The following is a 24186-nucleotide window of genomic DNA, read 5'->3' as shown; positions in this document are numbered from 1 at the left end:
AATTTGATGTGGGTTTTGATGTGATCATACATTTGGTTTTGCTGCTAATTATTAGAGTGGGATTTGTACGTTGATTTAGTATTGGAGTAAGCTAAGGAGATTTCATAATATTGAAAGGAACGTTCTTCGAAGTTGAAAATGTACGTGGATTATATCTGGTGTTGGCATGTTGGATATTGCAAATAGGTCTATTTCCTATGGATGTATTTGATTATTTTGAGGCCATAGAGTATGCATATTGATGGGAGAATTCTAATTATTGAATTCTCATGTTTGGATTGGGCTACTGGATTTTACTTATAATTGTGGAAGACTATTTGATGTGTTAATTTAAAAAAAAACTCAAGCCTAGGTTTAAGATTTGAGCAGGGATCTTTTGTCGTTGTTGATGAAGCCACTAATAAATGTCATATTGAGTAGAGACTTCGGTCATAAGATGCTTACATGAATTATCATATATGGCATTGTTGATGGATGTTAAGAATCTTGGTGAAGGAAGATCAGGAGATCGATAGAGTTAATTTCTAATCATAGTGTATTGGCTCAATGGCCTCTAATCCATTGAATTTGAAGAAAATCTTTTTGGAAAAAAAAAGGATCAACGTAGATTGTCTAATCGAATTGCGGAGGAAATCCAAGGTTAATTTATTTTAAATTAAACCTAGATATTTTGGATTCTAAAATGGTTGTGAAGATCATGTAGTGACCTTAAACATGATTAATGGCTTGAGTGCTAGTTATGGTTAGTATACTCTACATAAATTGAGGACAGAGAGATCTGGAGGTTCTACTCAACTAAAGTTTTGAAATTTGGATTTTCTTACTCCTAGTGCAAAGCGGTATATCGGTCATAAATCATTTAAAGGCTTTAGAGTATTTAATGAATTAAATCAGAGTGTGCAGCGGAAGTATGGTGGTTTGACTTATTTTAAAACTGGTTAAGATCATTAATATTTGATCTAAAAGGCATTATGATGAAATACTTGAGTTAGTTTCAGGAGAATGTTGTTGATTCTATGGATCTCTTATTTGTTGGAATGATGTGGGAGAAAGAAAAGAAAAAAAAAGGATCAAGTTTTGAGATGCTGTGATTTTTGTATGTCAAAATCTTAAGAGTGGTACTCCAAGAGGGAGACTACTTGAGATCTCAGGGATGATATAACGGATGCAATTTTTTAAAGTTTGAGGCTTCAAGTAAGTCAATTTCGAGGACGAAATTTTTTTTAAGGGGGAGAGTATGTAATACCCCATGAAAAAAAAAAGAGAAAAAAAAAAAAAGGAAAGAGAGATGGGCCGGCCCGAAAAGACCGGGCCCATCCCTCTTTATACGATCGTGCCCTAGGCACGATCGTGGATGAAGAGAGGAGAAAGGGGAGGGGAGAGCGGCGGCGGCGGCGTGAGCTGATCGCCGGAGGAGACGAGCGCCGGAGAGGATCCGGCCGGCCGTGGGGGAAGCTCCACAGCTTCCTTTCCTTCGGTGAAGACCATCCACAAACCGGGAGAAGAAAGAAGCCGAGCTCGATTCCTCCGATTCCTCGCCGGAAAGGCCGCCGGAACACCCATCGGACTGAGGTAAGCGTGGATCTTTCCCTTGCGTTTCATTTGCTAGGTTTTTTCGGGTGGTGTTGTGGGGGTTTTGGTCGGAGAATCGTCGGAGAAGAGCCCGAAACAGGGGTACCCTGTTTCGGCCTCTCTCCTCCGGATTTTGCCACCGCCGGCCGTCGGGATTGGCCGGGATCCATGGTACTTGGGCGTTGATCAAGTTTGTATGGAGTTTGGTGAGGGACTGAAGGCTTGGATGGAGATGGGGGATGGCGGATCCGAGGCTTTCTTCCTCGTGATCCCGCCCCTTCCTCCTCTTCCTCGCGTCGGATGACCATCGCCGGCGGCAATGGCGGTCGGGGGACTGTTGGGTTGCCGTCGGGTGGGGTGGGAAAGGCCGAGCCACCATCACGGTGGCCTTTCCGTGGAAGAAATGGAGGAAGGGGGAGGGGTCAGTGTCGGTTGGAAAGAAGAAGAAGAAGAAGAAGAAGAAGAAGAAGAAGAAAAAGAAGAAGAAGAGGAAGAGGAGACCCCTTCTCCTCTCTTTGTCTTGGCCGGCCACCATCGCCGGCGACTGCAGCAGGGGTGGCCGGCGCTGGTTCGGCCAATGGTGGCCGAGGGTGGGGAAGGTGAGGGCATAGCCACCCTGGCTGTTGCCCTTGGACCAAAGAGGCGGAGGAAGAACCCTTCTCTCTCGTCCATCCTTTCTTTTGGTCTCTTCACCGGGACCGATTATCGTCGCGGCGTGGTTGCGGCTATGGCGGACGACGACATAGGCTGGTGGTACAAGAGTGGGAGTCGGGCCACCCCGACTGCCCTAGAATTGGAGGAATTGAGATGTTTGGGGATCTGGAGATGGACCCCATAGTAAATGTCAATTATGGTTTAGAATATTTAAATATTAAATGATTTAGTTTGTAAATTGTAATTGATGTTGTAGGGGAGGAGTCAGCGGTGCCAGGAGATTTTGACCAGGGGACTCAGCACCCCAGCTTGTAGGTTGTGATCCGGATCTGTGTTTGTGTCAATCTACAATCTCTGTAAGAATCCTTGTACGCCAATCCTACATGATATACATATTTTTGCACTATATATGTTTGATATGCTATGATCCAGACAAAGCAAAATAGTTTTATATTTAATTATATTTTGATCGTGTTGGCTTGTGGTTGGTAGTGTGATGGATGCTTGTATGTGTATAACTTATACTTACATAATTGAATTTATGGATGTGGTGGTATGGACTAACCATGTTATAGTGATTGCCCTGTCACGGGCCGGAAACGTGACCATGGTTAGTCTAGGCCGGAAATAAAGTAAATAAAAGGGATTGATGTGTGGATGTGAAATTGATTAAATGAACATTGACTTTGGGCCGTCTCGTTATTATGGGTTTGCCCGTCACAGGCTCTAAGTGTGACACTATTGGTTTGCCCGTCACAGGCTCTAAGTGTGACAATGTTGGTTTGCCCGTCACAGGCTCTAAGTGTGACAATGTTGGTTTGCCCGTCACAGGCTCTAAGTGTGATACTATTGGTTTGCCCTGTCACGGGCTGGAAACGTGACCGGGATTTGGCCCAAAGTCGGAAAGATAATTGATCCGGATCAAGTTAATATAGAATGGAAAGAAAAAGCATTGAAAACATTAATGAAGATTTATGAGCTATCGTATGCTATATCATTCTTGCGTAGTTGGACTTTCATTGATATTTGACGTACATACTTATATTGATTATTCGAGCCTTTTGATAGCCGGTTTATGATTTCATGAAATGTGCATCGATTTGTCGTGGCTTTCAAATTCATATTATTATTGTGTTGGTATGGATGTGTAGGGATTCTTACTGGGCTGTAAAGCTCACCCCCTTTTCTTCTTTTTCTTTACCAGAGTTGCAGGATGCATAGTTTTGGATGGGATGGGCGCAGAGTGCGAGCACCAGAGTCATTAGTTAGTTAGTTGTTTATCCTTCTTTGATGTCGATGAACATTTGAAGAGCTTGTAAATGAACTAATTTGTTTATTTTGGACATGTCGGACTGCTCTATTTGAATTACTAGATTAATTGTGGATTTATTAGAATTTTTGTTAATCATAGGCCTTGCATGATCTTTAGGGCACTGCTCTAGGGCTCATGCGGCCGGTCGCGTACCGGACCCGGGTGCTGGGTTCGGGGCGTGACAGTCGTTATTGACTTCGATATAGGCATTAGTCTCATCCCCCTCGATGTTTCACTCACTAGTTTTCTACCTAGTGGTTTTGTCAGAGGATCGGCCAAATTCAACTCCGACTTTACAAAATCAAGGGATATAATCCCATCATCAAGAAGCTGCCTTACAATATTATGTCTCAACCTTATGTGTCTACTCTTTCCATTATAAACTTTATTCTTAGCTCGATATATAGCAGCTTGGTTATCACAAAGAATAGACACAGAAGGTGTTGGTTTATTCCATAATGGAATATCCCCCACAAGATTTCTAAGCCATTCAGCTTCAGAACTTGCGCAATAAACTCGGACTCCATCGTAGACCGAACAATGCATGTTTGCTTGGATGATTTTTAAGATACTGTACCCCCACCAAGAGTAAAGATATATCCACTCGTGGATTTCATCTCATCTGAATCAGAGATCCAATTTGCATCACTATACCCTTCTAGTACAGCTAGAAATCAACGATATAACAAATCATAATTAATAGTTCCTTTTAAGTACCTTAGTACTCTATGAACTGCACTCCAATGATCCTTACTAGAATTATGAGTATACCTACTCAATCTTCCTGCTGCATAAGCAATATCAGGACGAGTGCAGTTAACTAAAAACATTAAACTACCAATGATGCGAGCATATTCTATTTGTAAGATACCATTTTCTTTATTTTTCTTTAAATGTATACTAGCATCATATGGAGTAGATACGGCTTTACTATCATAATGTTCAAATTTTCTTAAAATTTTCTCAATATAGTGTTCTTGTGATAACATAAGTCCATTAGAACTTCTTGTTATCTTAATTTCAAGAATTACATTAGCTTCACCCATATCTTTCATATCAAAATTAGAAGCCAAAAATTTCTTAGTATCTATAACTATATTCAGATCAGTTTCCATTATAAGCATATCATCAACATACAAACATATGATCACAACAACATTATTAACAACCTTACTATAAACGTACTTATCAGCCTCATTAATTAGAAAGCCATTAGATATCAGTACTTTATCAAATTTTTCATGCCATTGTTTAGGTGCTTGTTTTAATCCATATAAGGATTTTATTAATTTACAAACTTTGTGCTCATTACCAGGAACAACATAACCTTCTGGTTGTTCCATGTAAATTTCTTCATCTAATTCTCTATTCAAGAATGTAGTTTTTACATCCATTTGGTGAATTACTAAATTATGAATGGATGCTAATTAATGCAATAAGTACTCTAATAGATGAAATTCTAGAAACTGGTGCAAAGGTGTCAAAATAATCAATATCTTTTCTTTGTGAGTATCCTTTCGCCACTAATCTTGCTTTAAACTTATTAATTGAATTATCAGGTTTTAATTTTCTTTTAAAAATCCACTTACAACCAATTGATTTAGCACCTGGAGGTAAATCAACTAAGGTCCATGTATGATTAGACATAATAGACTCTATTTCATTATTAATAGCCTCCTTCCAAAAAGGTGCATCAGCTGAAGTTATTGCTTCTTTATAAGTTTGAGGTTCATTATCAACAAGAAAAGTATAAAAGTCATTTCCAAAATTTTTCTCTTTTCTAGTTTTTTTACTTCTTCTTAAATCAACTTCATAATTTTCATGTGCCTCCTTTTCTTGTTTATTATGAGGCAGAGAGTCAACTTTTTCTTTACCTAGTTTCATAGGAAAGATATGTTCAAAGAAATCAGCATTTTTAGATTCTACTATAGTGTTGGGTTCCATAATATTGGATTCACATTTTAATACCAAGAATCTATAAGCAGCACTATTTAATGCATAACTAATAAATAAGCAATCAAAAGTTTTAGGTCCCAACTTTCTTTTCTTTGGTTCAGGTAATAGAACTTTAGCCAAACACCCCCACACTTTAAGATATATAAGGTTAGGTACATGACCTTCCCATAACTCATAGGGTGTCTTACCAGATTTCGTATAAGGTATTCTATTTGAATATGACAAGCAGAGAGAATAGCTTCTCCTCACAAATAAAGAGATACTCCTGAGCTTATTAACATAGCATTCATCATTTCTTTTAGCGTTCTATTTTTATGTTCAACAACTCCATTAGATTCAGGAGAATATGGTGGGGTAATCTCATGAATTATACCTTTATCTTTACAAAATTTATTGAAGAGATTATACTCATATTCTCCTCCTCTATCAGTCCTTTTAATTTTCTTATTAAATTTATTTTCTACTTCAGTAACATATTGCTGAAATTTTTCAAAAGTTTCATATTTTGTCCTAAGTAGATATACCTTAGTATATTTAGAATAATCATCAATAAAGGTTATGTAAAATCTTTTTCCTCCTCTAGTTGGAGTGTGTTTCAAATCTCCTAAATCAGAATGTATTAATCCAAGCAATTCAGTTTCTCTTTCTATTGACTTATGACTCTTTTTAGTAGATTTAGACTCTACACACACTTCATATTTATCATTCACATTTCCAAAGGTAATGTTATTTAACAAGCCTAGGTCTTTCATTTTCTTGATATAAGAAAAATTAACATGTCCAAATCTACCATGCCATACATCAACAGAATCAATCAAATAAGCAAAAGATGATGCATTTTCATTCATAGTTTCGGTTACATTCAAGACAAATAAACCCTGGTTACAATAACCCTTCCCAATGAAAACATTGTTCTTAGTCATTGCAATTTTATCAGACTCAAAATATACTTTAACTCTAGCCTTTTCTAATAAAGAAACAGGTACTAAGTTCCAACGGATATTAGGAACATGCAGCACATCATTCAGGGAAAGGACTTTTTTTGTTGTTAGCTTGAGAAGTACTTTTTCTTTGCCAACCACTGGCGAGGGTCTCGAATCACCCATGAACACTTGTTCTTCGCCTTCATTCAATGGAGTGTAGGAAGTAAACGCACTCCTGTTGCCACCAATATGTCTGGTAGCCCCAGAGTCTACCACCCAGTCCTTTGCTCCCATAACCATGTTGGTTTCAGACACAACTGCAGCAATAATATCTGTCTCCACCAAGTTAGCATTTGGTTTAGCAGATATATCATTCCTTTTTCTAAACCTGCATTGATTAGCATAATATCCAGATTTTCCACAAACAAAACAAGTTCCTTTTCTTTTAAAACCAGGACCTTGGAACTTAGGTTTCTTATCATTTTTGAGATAAGGCTTCTTGGACTTTGAACGAGACCCACCTGGTTTGCTGACTATTACATTGGCTTTGGAAGTCATCTCCTTGGCCAATTGTTCTCGGTCTCTGACTCGATTTTGTTCTTCAATTCTAATATGAACAATAACATCTTCAAGACTCATATGTTTTCTTTTGTGTTTCATGCTGTTTTTATAATTTTTCCAAGACACCGGTAATTTTTCAATCAGACAGCCGGCTAGGAAAACTTCTTAAAGTATTAAGTCTTCATTTTTAAGATCAGTGACCAGCCTATGAAAATCATGGATTTGGAATGACACATCCCTATTCTCAGACATTTAAAAGTGCAGAAAATTTCCTATAGCATATTTCTGTACTCCAGCATCTTCTAACACATATTTTTTATTCAGATTTTTCCAAATTTTTGCAGCTTCTTTGTATGAACAGTAGACATCAAAAAGTTCATTGGACAGTGTACTCAGAATTGTGTGCCTACAGATGTTGCCCAAGAAGACAACCCAAGAGGGGGGGTGAATTGGGTTTGGATTAAATCTCGACCAATTAAAAACTATGATTAGTAATTAACTAAATCTATTGCAAGCAAACTAGTTAAGTTACTAGATGAAGTGAATGAAGAGAGAGAGAGAGGACAGCAGCCAATACAAACACAAACCAATTTATAGTGGTTCGGAGCTAACCCGTGCTCCTATGTCCACTCCCCAAGCTTCACATGGGAGTTCACTATAATCCCTTGGATGACAGCCGGTTGTTTTACAAGTTCACAACCCAACTTGTTGTTTTCGCGAGACCACAATGAACTCGGTCGGTTTTCACAGGCTCACCGACTAGAACCACCCGATTGTTTTTCCGGAATCACAATCGAACCCTTACATCGTTGGTTTTAACCTTGGCTCACCAACAAACCTTACAACCCTTGATTCAATCAGAGGATTGAATCAAGTAAGAAAATAGTTTGGAAAAAGTTACAAGAAAAGCTTCTTAATAAGCAAATATTAATCAATATGAATAGAGTAGAGTTAGAAGCCCTCAAACAGATTTTGGAAGAGGAAGAAGGGGCTTCTCGAACTCTGAGTCTCCTCTTTGAGTGACTGAAGATCTGATGTTAGAGGAAGAGCCTTGAATGCGAAGGGAAGACTTCTAGGAATGTATTGAATGTGTTTCTTCCTTCTTTTGCTTATCTTTTCTCTCAATAGACTCTTGGTAGATGGAAAACACTTAATGCACAAATGGAGTAACTCTCTTAGTGTCTACTACTATTTTCTCAGGCTATTTAAGCAGTCACATTTGAAAACTAGCCGTTAGACACTGATTTGTGGCCGTTCTGCACAGTCTGCACCTCCTGACAATGTATCCGTTGGGGTCGGAGTCGACTCGCTCGATCTGGAATCGACTCGGCTGTTGCTGGAGTCGACTCTTGCTTTACTGGAGACGACTCGCCCACTGTACAGGATTTGAATTAAAGTGCTGTCCCATTCTGGAGTCGACTCGGCCAAACCTGGAGTCGACTCGCCAATATCCGGAGATGACTCGGCACTTTTGGAGACGGCTCGTTCTCAGGATTCCAGAGATCTATATTTCTGCATTTCTTTCTCGTGTCGACTCGGATCATTTTGGAGTCGACTCGGCTCTCAGAGCCCGAAAACTGATCCTCTGTCTTTGGAGTTGAACTGCCTTGAAGTCGACTCGGATCATCTTGGAGTCGACTCGGCTCTCAGAGCCTGAAAACTGATCCTCTGTCTTTGGAGTTGAACTGCCTTGGAGTCGACTCGGATCATCTTGGAGTCGACTCGGCTGACTTGGGGTCGACTCTCGTATTCTCAGAGTCAACTCGTTCACAGAGTCACTTTGTTTGATTTTCTGCCTTTCAGTCTGCTTTCCTCTGAGAGTCGACTCTTGCTTGTTTAAGAGTCGACTTGCCAAACGTTGGAGTCGACTTGAATTCTTCTGGAGTCGACTCGGTAACAGGATCCATAAAACACTTTTCTGTCTTTCTGTCTGTTACTCCTTGGAGTCGACTCGGAACCGTCGGGAGTCGACTCGGTAAGCATCGGAGTCGACTCGGTGACAGGGTCTGAAATTCATCTTTCTATCTTTCTGTCTGTTCTCAGTTGGAGTCGACTTGTAGTGTACCGGAGTCGACTCGGACTTGTGCTAGAACCTCTGAAACACTTGGAGTCGACTCGAGCTTCAGACTTTGGCTTAATTGAGTTCAGTACTTAGCCAAATGACCTTGAACAAAAGTTCGATGCTCTTAAATATAAATTCATATATATTTGCCTGAGACACTAGATTGAATTCATTAGTATGACATGAAATATACTCAAATGCTTTGAGCTCATCAAAATCAAATAGGGGTATAACCAATCACTCCACAATCTTCCCCTTTTTGATGATGACAAAACATTGAGTATTTGTAAAGTGAATTACTCGACCAAAAGGCGATTTATAGTAAAGTTTTGAAATGAATTCATATGTCTAGTCATTTAATTTATCCAAAATTGAAAGGTATGAATCAGTAAATCCTGAAATTAAAGCTTTCCATTTCATTTGAAATTATATAAGCCTTCATATCATGCAATCAATTGTTTGGCTTATATATGTTTAATGAATTTGCTTTCTTAAGATTTCAGATTCTCCCCCTCAACATATGCATTCAATTTTGTTTAGGTTCTCTGAATTTTTTTTTAATGTCTTGAAGCTTTTGAGCTTAAATTCTTACTTTCAGAGAAAAAATCTGACAATTTGTTCTTGAGTATGATTCAACTAATCTCCGAATATTCCTTGAATGGATTCTGCAGATTACTCCTTGAGGAGCCCCAACAGAGAGATAATGAGCCTCGAGGTATCGAATCCACTAAGAACAAATTACTTTTTGCTTTAAGGATTTTCTTTTTAGTGATTCCCTTTACATTTCAATTCATCATATTTTCTCCCCCTTTTTGTCATCATAGCAAAAAGGCACAAAACACAGAAAAGTATAAGAACTCAAATTGCACAGTTTTGAAAGAAAATTTCTACTCATTGTATTAAAGTTAGATTAGAGTACAAGTGTGATTACATAACAGAAAAAGTTCTCAAGGGACTGTACATCATAAAATCAGATAAAAATACACTAGGTTTTCTTTGTAGTGGAGGATGTGGCTCCCGTACTCAGTCTAGTGTGTTTCATGACCATGCTTAGCCCCTCAGAGACGTTCCCTAGTTGTTCGATAATTTTCGAGGTGGCCCTAGACTGTATCGAAGTGAACTGGATCAGACTTTCCTGGAGGGTGTCAAGTTTGGAGATCAAGGCATGTGCTAGCCTTTCTGCACCCTGACTTTGGCTACCAAGTTCATTTCTGATGCTATCTCGCATCTTCCTCGCGTCATCCTTTACGTCACTCATATTCCAATATTGAGCTTGGACAAGGCTCCTGATGTTGTAGATTTCCTCCTTCAGGTCTGCAACCATCTTGGACACGGTTGCTAAGGAGGGAACAACTTCAGAGGAGGGAGTACTGAGTGGACCTCAGAGCTCTCTCAACAAGTCATCTCTCAGCTCCCTCACAATCTCCTGTCTCATCTCCCGGAGTTGCTCAGAGCTGATCCGAACTTCCAGGGGCTGCTGAGGTGGTGGTGCAGTAGAGGGTCCAGCTGAAGTGGATGGGAATGATGGACCAGATGTAGAAGAAAAAGTGGGAGGAGCTATGTAGTGGTCCTGGTCATGATCAGGACTAGGTGAGTGATGAGTGGTAGGGTCGGATGGTGTGGATGAAGAAGTTTTTCTAACCTAGATATTGTCGACTTTATGGAACCCCATTCTGTGGAGAGTCCCCTCACCCATGTGATCAGTGTTACGAAGTGAACGAGAGGGTTCCCCCTCAGGAATAGGGACCTCTAACTCCCTAAAGAAGAGTGTGAATAGCATGCCATAAGGGAGATCAATCTAGGTTTATCTAGGGGTTCACAGATATATTTGTAGATAAGTTTGGGGAAGTTGATGGGAGTGTCTTGGAGAATGTGGAACATCAATGCTAGGTCTCTCTCGGAGATGAAGTCAAACCTACCTGTTTTGGAAAAGAGAGTCCTAGAAATGATACTTAGGAGAAGCCGCATTTCAGCTGAAAGCTGATTTGCAAACACCTTCTCTATTGGGGATTGAGGTGGGCTCCCTAAGACGGCCGTAAGGACTTCAGTCCTATCATGGGGATGAGTGGGAAAGATCCTTTCTCGGAAGAGATGGAGGATTCGAGCAATGAAGTCCTCCGAGATAAAAACAGGGACACCCGCTACGGTTCTCAGGATACCACCACTACCTCGGGCTACAGTCCCATAAGATTTCCTAACTAATCCTGGGTAAGTAGGGAGGTCTAACGAATAAAACAACTCTAACCCTTGAGCCCTAAGATGATGCCCTAGGGTGAACCCTTTCCGGGAGAGGAAGTCAAAGTTGACTTTTCTTCCGGTAGAGACTGCCCTTCCGGCGCACGGACGTGAGGGAATCGGCCTAGGCGGGGAAGAAACCGGAGGTGGTGGCCTCACGGGTTCGTTCCGTGCCTTGGACCGTCACCTCGGCGCCGCTCACGGAGAGAGGTCTCTTCCGGCTCGGGACAACGGTTTTCCTAGGCATTTTGACCTAAAAATCGAGGGATGGACAAGAGAAATGGAAGAAAACTCGAGGGAGATGACCTAGAACGGGTCGGAGACGACTCTAGGGTTTTGGAACAGTGGCGGCCGAAAATAGAAGTGAGGAATAAACATTTCGATTAGGGTTAAAAATCGGATTTCCGACCTCGAGTCGACTATGGTATGTCGCGAGTCGACTCGACCTCGAGTCGACTCCTAAATATGTGCGAGTCGACTCCTCCACGAGCCGACTCTAAAATCTATTTGAGTCAACTCGAACTCTGGCACATAACCAAAAAACTTGTTATTACCATGCCAAAGGAGATAGTTATAGAAATATCTAAGATTTAAGATCTGATTTGATGACCATAGATAAGAAATCCTATATCTAACATAAGCTAATCATCAAAATCAATCAATTAGAGGAGAGTATCACAAGAATGGATCAATCACTCCTAACCCTCTTCTAAGAATACAAAATTGATCTCCACTCAAGGATTTTGTGAAGATATCAGCAAGTTGATCATCAGTGCAAACAAATTCAAGCATTACATCACCATTTAACACATGATCTCTTATGAAGTAATGTCTTATCTCAATATGTTTTCTTGAGTGTTGAATTGGATTTTTAGTTAGATTTATGGTACTTGTATTATCACAATTTATGGGAATCTTATCTTGTTTAATGCCATAATCTTCAAGTTGTTGCTTGATCCATAAAATTTGAGCACAACAACTCCCGGCAGCAACATATTCGGCTTCAACCGTAGATAGTGCAACCGAGTTTTGTTTCTTGCTAAACCATAAAATTAAGTTTTCTCCTAAAAATTGACAAGACCCGCTGGTGCTTTTTCTATCAAGTTTACAACCAGCGAAGTATGAATCAGTGTACCCTATTAAATTTATGCTTGATTCTTTAGAGTACCATAGACCTATGTTTTTTGTTCCTATGAGATATTTAAAAATTTTCTTAACTGCAATTAGGTGTGATTCTTTAGCATTAGATTGATACCTGGCATACATGCATACACTAAATATAATATCAGGTCTACTTGCTGTAAGATACAGTAAAGATCCTATCATACCTCTGTACAGCTTTTGATCAACTGATTTACCTGATACATCTTTGTCTAGTTTGCATGATGAGCTCATGGGGGTGCCAATTGACTTATTTCCATCCATATCAAACTTCTTTAGCATTTTCTTGATGTATTTAGCTTGATTGATGAAAATCTCTTCCTTGGATTGTTTGATTTGAAGTCCGAGAAAGTAGTTCAATTCTTCCATCATGCTCATCTCAAATTCACTCTGCATTAACTCAGCAAACTCTTCGCAAAGACGATTGTTAGTAGCACCGAAAATAATATCATCTACATAAATCTGCACTACCAACATATTTTTGTTTTCCTTTTTCAAAAATAGAGTTGTATCAACATTTTCTCTAGAAAATTCATGGTCTAATAGAAATTTGCTAAGTCTTTCATACCATGCTCTAGGGGCTTGTTTTAGACCATAAAGTGCTTTGTTTAGTTTATAAACATGATTGGGGTATTGATGATTCTCAAAACCAGAAGATTGTTCTACATAAACTTTCTCATTAATATACCTATTCAAGAAGGCACTTTTTACATTCATTTGGAATAATTTGAAATCTTTATTGCATGCAAATGCTAGTAACAATCTAATTGCCTCAAATCTAGCTACAGAAGCAAAAGTCTCATCAAAATCTATACATTCTTCTTGATTATAGCCCTTTGTTACTAGTCTAGCCTTGTTCCTAATCATAATTCTATTTTCATCAAGTTTATTTTTGTATATCCATTTAGTTCCTATTATTGAGTATTCAGTGGGTCTTTCAACTAAGTTTCATACTTTATTTCTTGTAAATTAGTTAAGTTCCTCTTGCATAGCATTTATCCAATTTACATCACTCTCAGCTTCTTCTATGTTTTTAGGTTCTAAATATGAAACAAATGCAAGATGATTATTTAAGTTCCTAAAAGAGGCTATAGTTCTAACAGGTTGAGATGGATCATCTAAGATTAATTCTTTAGGGTGACCATGAGCATACCTCTAAGCCTTAGTAAGCCCATGATCAACAATTGCCTCTTGGTTTGTTGATGTATCTCCAATATGTTTCGGTTCATTTTCTTGTAATGTCATGTCATTCATCTTTTCCTCAAGTATCCCTGCATCATCATCAAAAGCTACTCTCTTGCTAGAAGAGACATCATTAGTATCATCAAAAACAACATGTATAGACTCTTCAATAACAAGGATTCTTTTGTTAAAGACTCTATAAGCTTTACTTGATGTAGAATATCCCAAAAAGATACCTTCATCAGATTTGGAATCAAATTTGCCTAAGTTATCTTTGCCATTATTACGAATGAAACACCTACACCCAAAAACATGAAAATAGTTTACTTTGGGCTTTCTATCTCTCCAAAGTTCATAAGGTGTTTTCTTTATAATTGGTCTCAATAAAACTCTATTTAATATATGACATGATGTGTTAATGGCTTCTCCCCAAAAATATTTAGGAAGGTTACTTTCACACAACATGGTTCTAGCCATTTCCTCTAGGGTTTTATTCTTTCTTTCCACAATTCCATTTTGTTGTGGTGTCCTAGGTGCAGAGAAATTATGAGTTATTCCCTTTTTACTACAGAATTCATCAAATAGATGATTTTCAAATTCTGTTCCATGATCACTCCTAATAGCTATAACTGAAGTATTTCTTGAGTTGGTTACTTCCTTATGAAATTTCTTAAATACAGAAAATGCTTCATCTTTATGAGCTAAAAACATGACCCATGTGTATCTAGAAAAATCATCTATAATGACAAGACCATACTTGTTTCCACCAAGGCTTGTGGTTCTAGTTGGTTCAAAAAGATCCATGTGAAGTAGTTCAAGGGGTCTAGCAGTAGAGACACAAATTATGGATTTAAAGGAACTTTTAGATTGTTTGTCATATTGACATGCTTCACAAATTTTATTTTTCTCAAATTTTAGCTTTGACAAACCAATCACGGAATCTCTTTTAACTAATTTAGATATTGTATCCATACTTGCATAACCTAATTTACGGTGCCATAACCAACTTGCATCACTAACCTTAGTGTCATTAGCTACTAAGCAAGGACTATTTTTAGCAAGATCTTTAAGATCTACTACATAGACGTTACCACGTCTAATTCCTTTAAATACTAAGCCATTGTCAATTGAGTTGGTTATGATGCATAAAGATGGCTTAAACAAAACATCAAAATCTCTATCACATAATTGACTAACGCTAAGTAAACTATGCTTAAGACCATCTACAAATCGTACATTATCAACGAAGGTTGAAGCGATGATTTGTACTTTATCTATACCAATGATGTGACCTTGGTTATTGTCTCCAAAAGTCACAGCACCTTTCTTTTTAGGCTCTAGGGTGAAGAATTGCTCCTTGTCGTCATGTATCTTGAGCAGCCACTATTCAAGTACCAACAGTTTTTATCGACCTTGGCTGCAAGACACTCCTACACAAGGAAATCATACAATTTTAGGTACCTAAGCTTTCTTGGGTCCTTTAAGGTTAGTAATGTTGGTTCCTTTTGGAACCCAAATCTTTTTAATCTTTCTTTTAATTTCAGGATTTTTGTGGTTACACATATTGGCTATATGTCCTACTTTACCACAACGGAAATAAGTTGCATTTCTGGTTTTACTTTCTCCAGCTTTTACAAAGAAGTTTTTAAGAAATTTTTGTTTGTTGTTAGGCTTATACCCTAAGCCAGCTTTACTAAATACAGCTCTTTGACTATTAAGTATCATGTCTAGTTTTTCAGAACTAAAGGTAAACTTCTCAACTATAGGTTTATACTTTTCAAGTTCTTTTGTTAAGTTTAGTTTTTATGTTTTTAGTAAATTTAGATCTTTTGTAAAGTTATCTTTTAGAGTTCGGTTACTGTTTTTAAGTTCTGAAACTTCCTTAGTTAGTCTTTCGTTATCTTTAATTAAGGTATTAGTTTTTTGAGTTAGCATTGGGTTGCTTATTTTAAGTTCTAAATTTTCTTTGATGATAGAATTCTTGTTCTTAATTAATTTATCGTACTTATGAGTGTGAGATTGATTAGTTAGTTTTAATTCTTTATTTTTAAGGTTTATTGTCTTATATTCATCCATTAGTTCATTAAAAGTATCATACAATTCATCAAAGGTAAAATCTAAATGTGTTTCAGATATTACCTCATTATCATTTGCCATGAAGCAAAAATTTGTTTTTCCTCTTGTTCCTCATCTGATGATGATGAAGATTGATCGGAGTCTGTCAAGGTAGAGACAAGAGCTTTCTTCTTCTTGTATTTGCTGCCCTTCTTCAGCAAGGGACAGTCGATTCTGAAATGTCCCGGCTTCTTGCATTCATAGCAACCGATTCCCTCACTTTTCTTTTTCTTACCTTTGTCATTGTTGTAGGAACTTGAGGAACCTCTCTTCTGATGAAAGGACTTCTTTTGATTGATGAATCTTCTGAACTTTCGTACAAGAAGAGCCTCATCTTCATCTCCCTCATTGTCTTCTTCTTCACTGCTGCTACTGCAAGAGGGATTCTTGTTAGAAGAAGTAGACTTAAGGACAATTACCTTTTTCTTGTGGGAGGACTCTTCTTCACTGTGTTGCTTCATTGTGAGCTCATGTGTCATCAAAGATCCAAGGAGCTCTTCGAGTGCCAGCTTGTTCAAGTCTTTAGCTTCTTGGATCGCCGTTACCTTGGCTTTCCATGACCTTGGTAAAGATCGAAGAACTTTTCTGACAAGGTCACTGTTAGTATAACTTTTGCCAAGGTTTTTTAGGCCATTGCCAATATCAGTAAATCTAGTAAACATGTAAGTGATAGTTTCATTAGATTCCATTTTGAATAGTTCATACTTATGAACTAGCATGTTTATTTTGGATTCCTTGACTTGATTCGTGCCCTCGTGGGTTACTTCAAGTCTATCCCATATCTCTTTTGCAGAATTGCAAGTAGAGATTCTATTGAATTCATTAGGGTCTAAGGCACAAAATAACACATTCATTGCTTTGGCATTTAGTTGTGCCTTCCTTTTATCACTATCATCCCAATTTTTTTCAAGCTTGGGTATATAAATGTTATCTACACAGTTAGAAAGAATATATGGTCCATTAACTATGATACTCCAAACATCATAGTCTTGGGCTTGGATAAATATCCTCATTTTAGCCTTCCAATAGGTGTAGTTAGTTTCATTGAAGAATGGAGGCCTATTGGTGGATTGCCCCTCACTAAGAGAAGATCCAAAAGGGGTTGTCATTTTGATCTTTTACTCTTTTAATATAAGAGCTCCAGCTCTGATACCACTTGTTGCCCAAGAAGACAACCCAAGAGGGGGGGTGAATTGGGTTTGGATTAAATCTCGACCAATTAAAAACTATGATTAGTAATTAACTAAATCTATTGCAAGCAAACTAGTTAAGTTACTAGATGAAGTGAATGAAGAGAGAGAGAGAGGACAGCAGCCAATACAAATACAAATCAATTTATAGTAGTTCGGAGCCAACCCTTGCTCCTACGTCCACTTCCCAAGCTTCACTTGGGATTCACTATAATCCCTTGGATTACAGCCGGTTGTTTTACAAGTTCACAACCCAACTTGTTGTTTTCGCGAGATCACAACGAACTCGGTCGGTTTTCACAGGCTCACCGACTAGAACCATCCGATTATTTTTCCGGGATCAAAATCGAAAGTTTTAACCTTGGCTCACCAACAAACCTTACAACCCTTGATTCAATCCCCTGATTGAATCAAGTAAATAATAGTTTGGAAAAAGTTACAAGGAAAGCTTCTTAATAAGCAAATATTAACCAATATGAATAGAGTAGAGTTAGAAGCCCTCAAACAGATTTTGGAAGAGGAAGAAGGGGCTTCTCGAACTCTGAGTCTCTTCTTTGAGTGCACTGAAAATCTGATGTCAGAGAAAGAGCCTTGAATGCGAAAGAAAGACTTCTAGGAATGTATTGAATGCGTTTCTTCCTTCTTTTGCTTGTCTTTTCTCTCAATAGACTCTTGGTAGATGGAAAACACTTAATGCACAAATGGAGTAACTCTCTTAGTGTCTACTACTGTTTTCTCAGGCTATTTAAGCAGTCACATTTGAAAACTAGCCGTTAGACACTGATTTGTGGCCGTTCTGCACAGTCTGCACCTCCTGACAATGTATCCGTTGGGGTCGGAGTCGACTCGCTCGATCTGGAGTCGACTCGGCTGTTGCTGGAGTCGACTCTTGCTTTACTGAAGACGACTTGCCCACTGTACAGGATTTGAATTAAAGTGCTGTCCCGTTCTGAAGTCGACTCGGCCAAACCTGGAGTCGACTCGCCAATATCTGGAGATGACTCGGCACTTTTGGAGACGGCTCGTTCTCAGGATTCCAGAGATCTATATTTCTGCATTTCTTTCTCGTGTCGACTCGGATCATTTTGGAGTCGACTCGGCTCTCAGAGCCCGAAAACTGATCCTCTGTCTTTGGAGTTGAACTACCTTGGAGTCGACTCGGATCATCTTGGAGTCGACTCGGCTCTCAGAGCCTTTGGAGTTGAACTGCCTTGGAGTCGACTCGGATCATCTTGGAGTCGACTCGGCTGACTTGGGGTCGACTCTCGTATTCTCAGAGTCAACTCGTTCACAGAGTCACTTTGTTTGATTTTCTGCCTTTCAGTCTGCTTTCCTCTGAGAGTCGACTCTTGCTTGTTTAAGAGTCGACTCGCCAAACGTTGGAGTCGACTTGAATTCTTCTGGAGTCGACTCGGTAACAAGATCCATAAAACACTTTTCTGTCTTTCTGTCTGTTACTCCTTGGAGTCGACTCGGAACCGTCGGAAGTCGACTCGGTAAGCATCGGAGTCGACTCGTAATCGTCGAAGTCGACTCGGCGACAGGGTCTAAAATTCATCTTTCTGTCTTTCTGTCTGTTCTCGGTCGGAGTCGACTCGTAGTGTACCGGAGTCGACTCGGGCTTGTGCCAGAACCTCTGAAACACTTGAAGTCGACTCGTAATCTTCCGGAGTCGACTCGAGCTTCAGACTTTGGCTTAATTGAGCTCAGTACTTAGCCAAATGACCTTGAACAAAAGCTCGATGCTCTTAAATATAAATCACATATATTTGCCTGAGACACTAGATTGAATTCATTAGTATGACATGAAATATACTCAAATGCTTTGAGCTCATCAAAATCAAATAGGGGTATAACCAATCACTCCACAACAGATCTTATTTCCATGTTCCCACTCTTTGAATTTAGTGTCAAAATCTTCAGACCCTTCTATCGGTTTTGACTGATTTAAATACCGAGCAAAATTAAGCATATCCAATGCAGAATAAACACGTTCTTGCCATCTCTTAAAATACATACCATTGAAACTCTCAATCTTAGAAGTATTAGGAATTGATCTAGCAGTAATCATAGCAGAATCCATGTTGATCTATTCTTAAGATTGTTGTAAAAATAATAGATAGAAAGAAGGAAGAACTTATCAGTTGAGGCGTGATTTCACTGTCCTTAAGAATAGATCGCGCCCCTCGGAGAATGAATCTCAATATAGCAGGTAATGGCGGCCTATCCTTCAGGATACAACAACTGGATCACTCCAAGCGTACACTCGCAGATGCAGTGATTCTGTCGAACAGCCTAGAACCGCGCTCTCGGGAAGACAGAACAGAGGCCTCGAGAAATCATAGAGAGGATAAGATTTTTCTTATCTTAATCCTCAGATCTGATAGAGTTTAAAAAAGAAAGGAAGAGGCGTTTTTTAAAAGACACGGCGTTTTACCAAAAGACAAAACAAAACAGTTTTAAAATTTAAATTCGATGATTGAGCGTGACGCACCCGGTTAAACGTTTGCGAATCGGATTCGTCAATTTTGGCTTGGACCTCCATTGGGCTCGTGCGCGCGCAGACAACTTGCTTTCTTTGCTTCACCAAGTTAAAATGTTGAATACTATATAAATACCTTTAGAGTTTTCTCTTTCCAATGTGGGACTAAAGAAGTACACTAGACAAAAGGCAAAAGACAAGAAGGGCAGAATTGGAATTTTGAAATATTCCAACATTAACTAGTAAGATAACATTTATAGTATTGTGTATTACTCTTTTCAATATGTATATGTATAATATGATTTCTAGAAAGTCTCAATATATCCCTGTCAAGAGTCTTGCAGAAAAAGGGGATAAGATGGTGTCAGAATATCTACGTACTGATTAAATACATGTTGATACTTGCTAAGATATTGCAATACATCACCAGTTAAAACGAGATAAACTTGGTTAAAAGCCTATCTCATGATTGATGATTACTAGTCATTAGAATTTACTCTATGAACTAGAAATTACTATGGACAAAATTGAAAGGAAATCAACCAACATTTATCCAAGAGAAACGCCAACTAATAAGTTACATTTTTCGATGCACTAATATCCTTTGAAATAATGGGGATGATCCAATAACCCCAATAATGCGGTTAACTATTTCAAGATAGTCCCATGCGTCCTTTAAATGTGCATTGAATTTCTATGATAAAATGCTAGCTGAAAGTCAGACTTTGTTTCTTAACACACTCGTATCTCGCAATGTGAGAAGCGATAGAGGATGGTGGACACTTGCTAGATGAGTTTGCCTGCATACGCACAGAAGATGGCTGCTCCTTGCAAGTGGTTAATTAGAGGCATGACTGTAGATGATTAGGAAAGGAGGTTGGATTTTGGTAGCAGTTGGAATGTTAAACATGGAAGGATCGAAGAAGAGGCAATGTTTATGTTCTGAAGTCCTGTAGTGGGTTTACCAATGGATTCTAGTCCTGTATAAGCTCAAAAATCCAGTGGCCAATGTATGCTTTCACCAGGGCAAAGGGGACATTTGCCCCTCTCCCCTGTTATTCCTGGTTCTGTCCAAGTTGACAGCAGCAAGGACAAAATTATCTCTGAAAAAAAAAGCATATATATATATATATATATATATATAATTCTGAATATCAAAAGAGAGAGATTTTTTTTTCTAAAAATAAAAGTATCATACATAATATATACGAATATAATATAAAAAAATCAAAAAGCAATGCACGAAGGAGAGAGGAATCCTTTTCGCAAAATGTAACGAATGCATGAAGCACGGCCGCAGACTGTACGTTGGGGAAAGCGCGCGGTTGGTGGTCACGTGCTCCCACTCTCTTGGGTAGGTGGCGTCCCAAAAGGGCGCCCGAAACCTATCGCCCAGTCAAACCCACCACTCTTTCGCCGGGATCTAGACCCTACGTGCCTCCCGGCATCCGCTGGCCCAACACTGTTCTTTGATCCTTCTCCCTTTTCTCTATTGGAACCACTTCTCTAAAAAAAAATCCAAAATCAAACAACGTACTCATGAAACCTGTTTGGTGGAGTAGTTGGCAGAACCATGCGCTAATGCTACAGCCATTCCCCTCTCCCCATCTGTTTTCCTTGTTCCGATCTCTCTATATATACACCTTAGTGCGACCCCTTTGGGCCACAGCATTCCAGCCTTCAAACACTTCCAAACAGAGATCAAGAAGAGGGTGCGTTTGTGCGTGTGAAAAACACAGAGAGGGAGGGAGAGAGAGTGATGGCAACCAAGGTGGCGTCGGCGGCGCCGAGAGTGGAGAGCCTGGCAAAGAGCGGGCTGGAGGCCATCCCGACCGAGTATGTCCGCCCGGAGTCTGAGCGGCTCGACCTCGGGGACGCGTTCGAGGAGGAGAAGAAGGCCGAGGAGGGGGCCCAGATCCCCGTGGTGGACCTCAAGGGGTTCGACTCAGAGGACGAGGCGGTGCGGCGGGCTTGCGTGGAGGAGGTGCAGAGGGTGGCGTCGGACTGGGGGGTGATGCACATCGTCAACCATGGCATCCCTCTGGAGCTCATCGAGAAGGTGAGGAGGGTGGGGAAGGAGTTCTTTGATCTGCCCATCGAGGAGAAGGAGAAGTATGCGAATGACCAGTCGACGGGGAAGATCGCCGGCTACGGGAGCAAGCTGGCGAATAATGAGAGCGGGAGGCTGGAGTGGGAGGACTACTTCTTTCACCTTATCTTTCCGCATGACAAGGCCGATAAGTCCGTTTGGCCCAAGCACCCTGCCGACTACGTGTAAGCCTCTCTTTAAAATTCTGAGGAGTTTCCTATGAATTCTAGGAAGTATTTTTTCTCTCTTGTTCGTCTTTAAAGATTACCACGCCTCAGCTAAATCGGAGGATTCGAAGTCTCAATCAGGTGGAAGGTTTTAAATGAGATTCGGATCATTTTCTAAAGCACACACCTTAGTGGGTCGCATGAACCCTAGCTAGCCTTAACTGCCATGGGTGAAACATTAAGATTCAAATCTATCTAGCTCTCTGACTCTGATATAATTAAGCATCAAATGACTTCACCAGCAGGCTAAGCTGCCTGCCACCTTCAGTTGTACTAATTTGCGTGCATTATATTCATGCTTCCTTCTTTTTTCTTTTCTTTTTTTGTTTGCGTACGTGGTTGTTCTCACTGTTTGTCAAACATATCTTTGAGGAATATCACTGCTGGTGCAGTGAGGTAATGAAGGAGTTCGCCGAACGGCTTAGGGGGGTTGTGTCCAAGATGCTGGTAATGCTCTCCCTGGGTCTGGGACTGGAAGAGGGGAAGCTAGAGAAGGAACTGGGAGGCATGGAGGACCTCCTGCTCCAGATGAAGATCAACTACTACCCCAAGTGCCCTCAGCCTGACCTCGCCCTGGGTGTGGAGGCCCACACCGATGTGAGCTCCCTCTCCTTCATCCTCCACAACATGGTGCCCGGTCTGCAGGTCTACAAAGACAGCAAGTGGGTCACCGCCAAGTGCGTCCCCGACTCCATGATCGTCCACATCGGCGACACCCTCGAGATCCTCAGCAATGGCACCTACAAGAGCATCCTCCACCGGGGCCTCGTCAACAAGGAGAAGGTCCGGATCTCTTGGGCGGTCTTCTGCGAGCCTCCCAAGGAGAAGATCGTTCTCAAGCCACTTCCGGAGCTCGTCACCGACAAGACGCCCCCCAAGTTCCCCCCTCGCACCTTCGCTCAGCACCTCCAGTACAAGCTCTTCAAGAAGACTCAGGAGGACTTCGTTTCTCCTAAGTGAGACTGCACTGTGATCTTTTCTCCGAAGTCCAAGGTCTAGCCGTTGGGGTCGATCGGTTTTTTACCTTCCAGTGATTTTGAGTTACGTCAATGTGTGCCGCCGTGATAGTCCTTGCGTAATTCCTTATGTATGAAGCTTGCTTGATGTCGTGGTCTATATGTTTTGGATCTTTTGTAACGAATAAAATAATCGACACCTAAAGTTATCATTAAAAAAATGCACATTAATGCATTTTATTATTATTATTATTATTATTTATTATTTTTTTGCTGAAACGGAAATATCATATCAAGCATACACGGATACAGCCAAAAAAAAATTAAAAAATAATACATCTTGGAGAACACTAGGCAAATTATCATCAATTTATCAAATTTTAATTTTATTTTTTATAAAAACAAGATTTCAGATTTTTTTCGAATGCTAGAAATAATTTTGCCATCTTCAATAGCACCGGCGATAATACGAGCAGCTGTGTGGCTCTTCCACGATCTCCCGACCCTACATCCACTTTAAACGCTCAATCTAGTAGAATTATGTAGATAAATAAAAATACGTAAAAAAAATATTGTAGCCCATGAGCTAGTCATAAGCAAAATATTTAAAGACTTTTTTTAAATAGTAACAAAGAAAGGAAGGCCCGCCCTTCAATTTTATTAGTTTTTATGGACTCCACAACCGTCATCATCCACTTAAGGCTCGTTTGGTTCGCGGAAAAAGAAGGGGGGAAAGTATGGTCAACGGAAAAGTAATGAGATACCTCTTGTTTGGTTGGAGTTTTCAAAGGAGAGAGACAGAAAAGTTGTATTCCCATGAAAATATGATTCCCACATTTCATGAAAAATTACTTTCTCATGTTTCACATGGAAAAGTGAGGCGGAAATCACTCCATTTTTATTTTTTTCCAAAAAGGCCCTTCAGCATTAAAGAAGCATTAAAAAGACATTAAAGACCTAATTTTTATTAAGGGCATAATAGAAATTATACATAACTTTCCCAACAAAGTGGATGGCCAACCAAATATAAGCATTTTGAAAATTTGTCACTTTTTCATGGTCAACCAAACATGCCAAAAATACTTTCCTAGGCATCCTCTTCCTAAGAATATGTTTCTCAAGAATTATATTCCCAGGAAGGGCAATGTTTCCCGCGAACCAAACGAGCCCTTAGATACATCTTTTATTGATAACCAAGGTGAGCCTTACTCTCTTCCCAAACCATTGATTATTGTCAACACTAGATAAAATAAAATAAAATAATTATATGAAATAATTTTAAAATAATTTGATAAGACCGATCTACATCCTCATCCTTTCATCCAATGATCGGTAGATGATGCACTACCAACGTATAGGTCCTTCTTTGCTTCTTTTGTTGAAAAAGATATAAAAAGGTGCATTAACATTTCCATTGTTGGTATTTCCCTCGATGAATTTATAAAACTATTGGATGTCTTGAATCTGATGAGACCTCCATCAACAAGGACAAGTTATTATGGACATCGG

At 39.6% G+C, this 24186-nt stretch overlaps 1 protein-coding gene across 3 annotated transcripts; it reads left to right on the top strand.

Annotated features, from left to right (window-relative positions):
* The first annotated feature begins 1346 nt into the window (after positions 1–1346).
* Positions 1347–22902, top strand: LOC103696959 (anthocyanin synthase-like). Of its 3 annotated transcripts, XM_039123408.1 has the most exons (3): positions 1347–1572; positions 2483–2582; positions 22114–22902. In XM_039123408.1, exon 3 carries the CDS (start codon positions 22121–22123, stop codon positions 22679–22681), a length of 561 nt encoding a protein of 186 aa, XP_038979336.1. In that variant the 5' UTR covers positions 1347–1572; positions 2483–2582; positions 22114–22120; the 3' UTR covers positions 22682–22902. The 3 variants fall into 3 exon arrangements, with proteins under 3 accessions (XP_038979336.1, XP_038979335.1, XP_008776918.1); XM_039123407.1 differs by lacking the exons at positions 1347–1572; positions 2483–2582 and adding an exon at positions 9729–9755 and having other exon boundaries at positions 22094–22902; XM_008778696.4 differs by lacking the exons at positions 1347–1572; positions 2483–2582 and adding an exon at positions 21057–21679 and having other exon boundaries at positions 22114–22900.
* Positions 22903–24186: the final 1284 nt, after the last annotated feature.

Source organism: Phoenix dactylifera, chromosome 2 (genome assembly GCF_009389715.1).
Source record: "Phoenix dactylifera cultivar Barhee BC4 chromosome 2, palm_55x_up_171113_PBpolish2nd_filt_p, whole genome shotgun sequence".
Classification (NCBI taxonomy): Eukaryota; Viridiplantae; Streptophyta; class Magnoliopsida; order Arecales; family Arecaceae; genus Phoenix; species Phoenix dactylifera.
Note: the sequence above shows the minus strand (reverse complement) of the source record. Positions and strands in the feature narration are given on the sequence as shown.

What these genes read in the sequence shown, in the direction of transcription:
- LOC103696959 (XM_008778696.4), top strand. Translation starts at nt 21,165, where the DNA reads ATGGCAACCAAGGTGGCGTCGGCGGCGCCGAGAGTGGAGAGCCTGGCA. An exon ending in AAGCACCCTGCCGACTACGT is followed by an intron (nt 21,680 to 22,113) that starts GTAAGCCTCTCT and finishes CTGCTGGTGCAG; the next exon opens with TGAGGTAATGAAGGAGTTCG.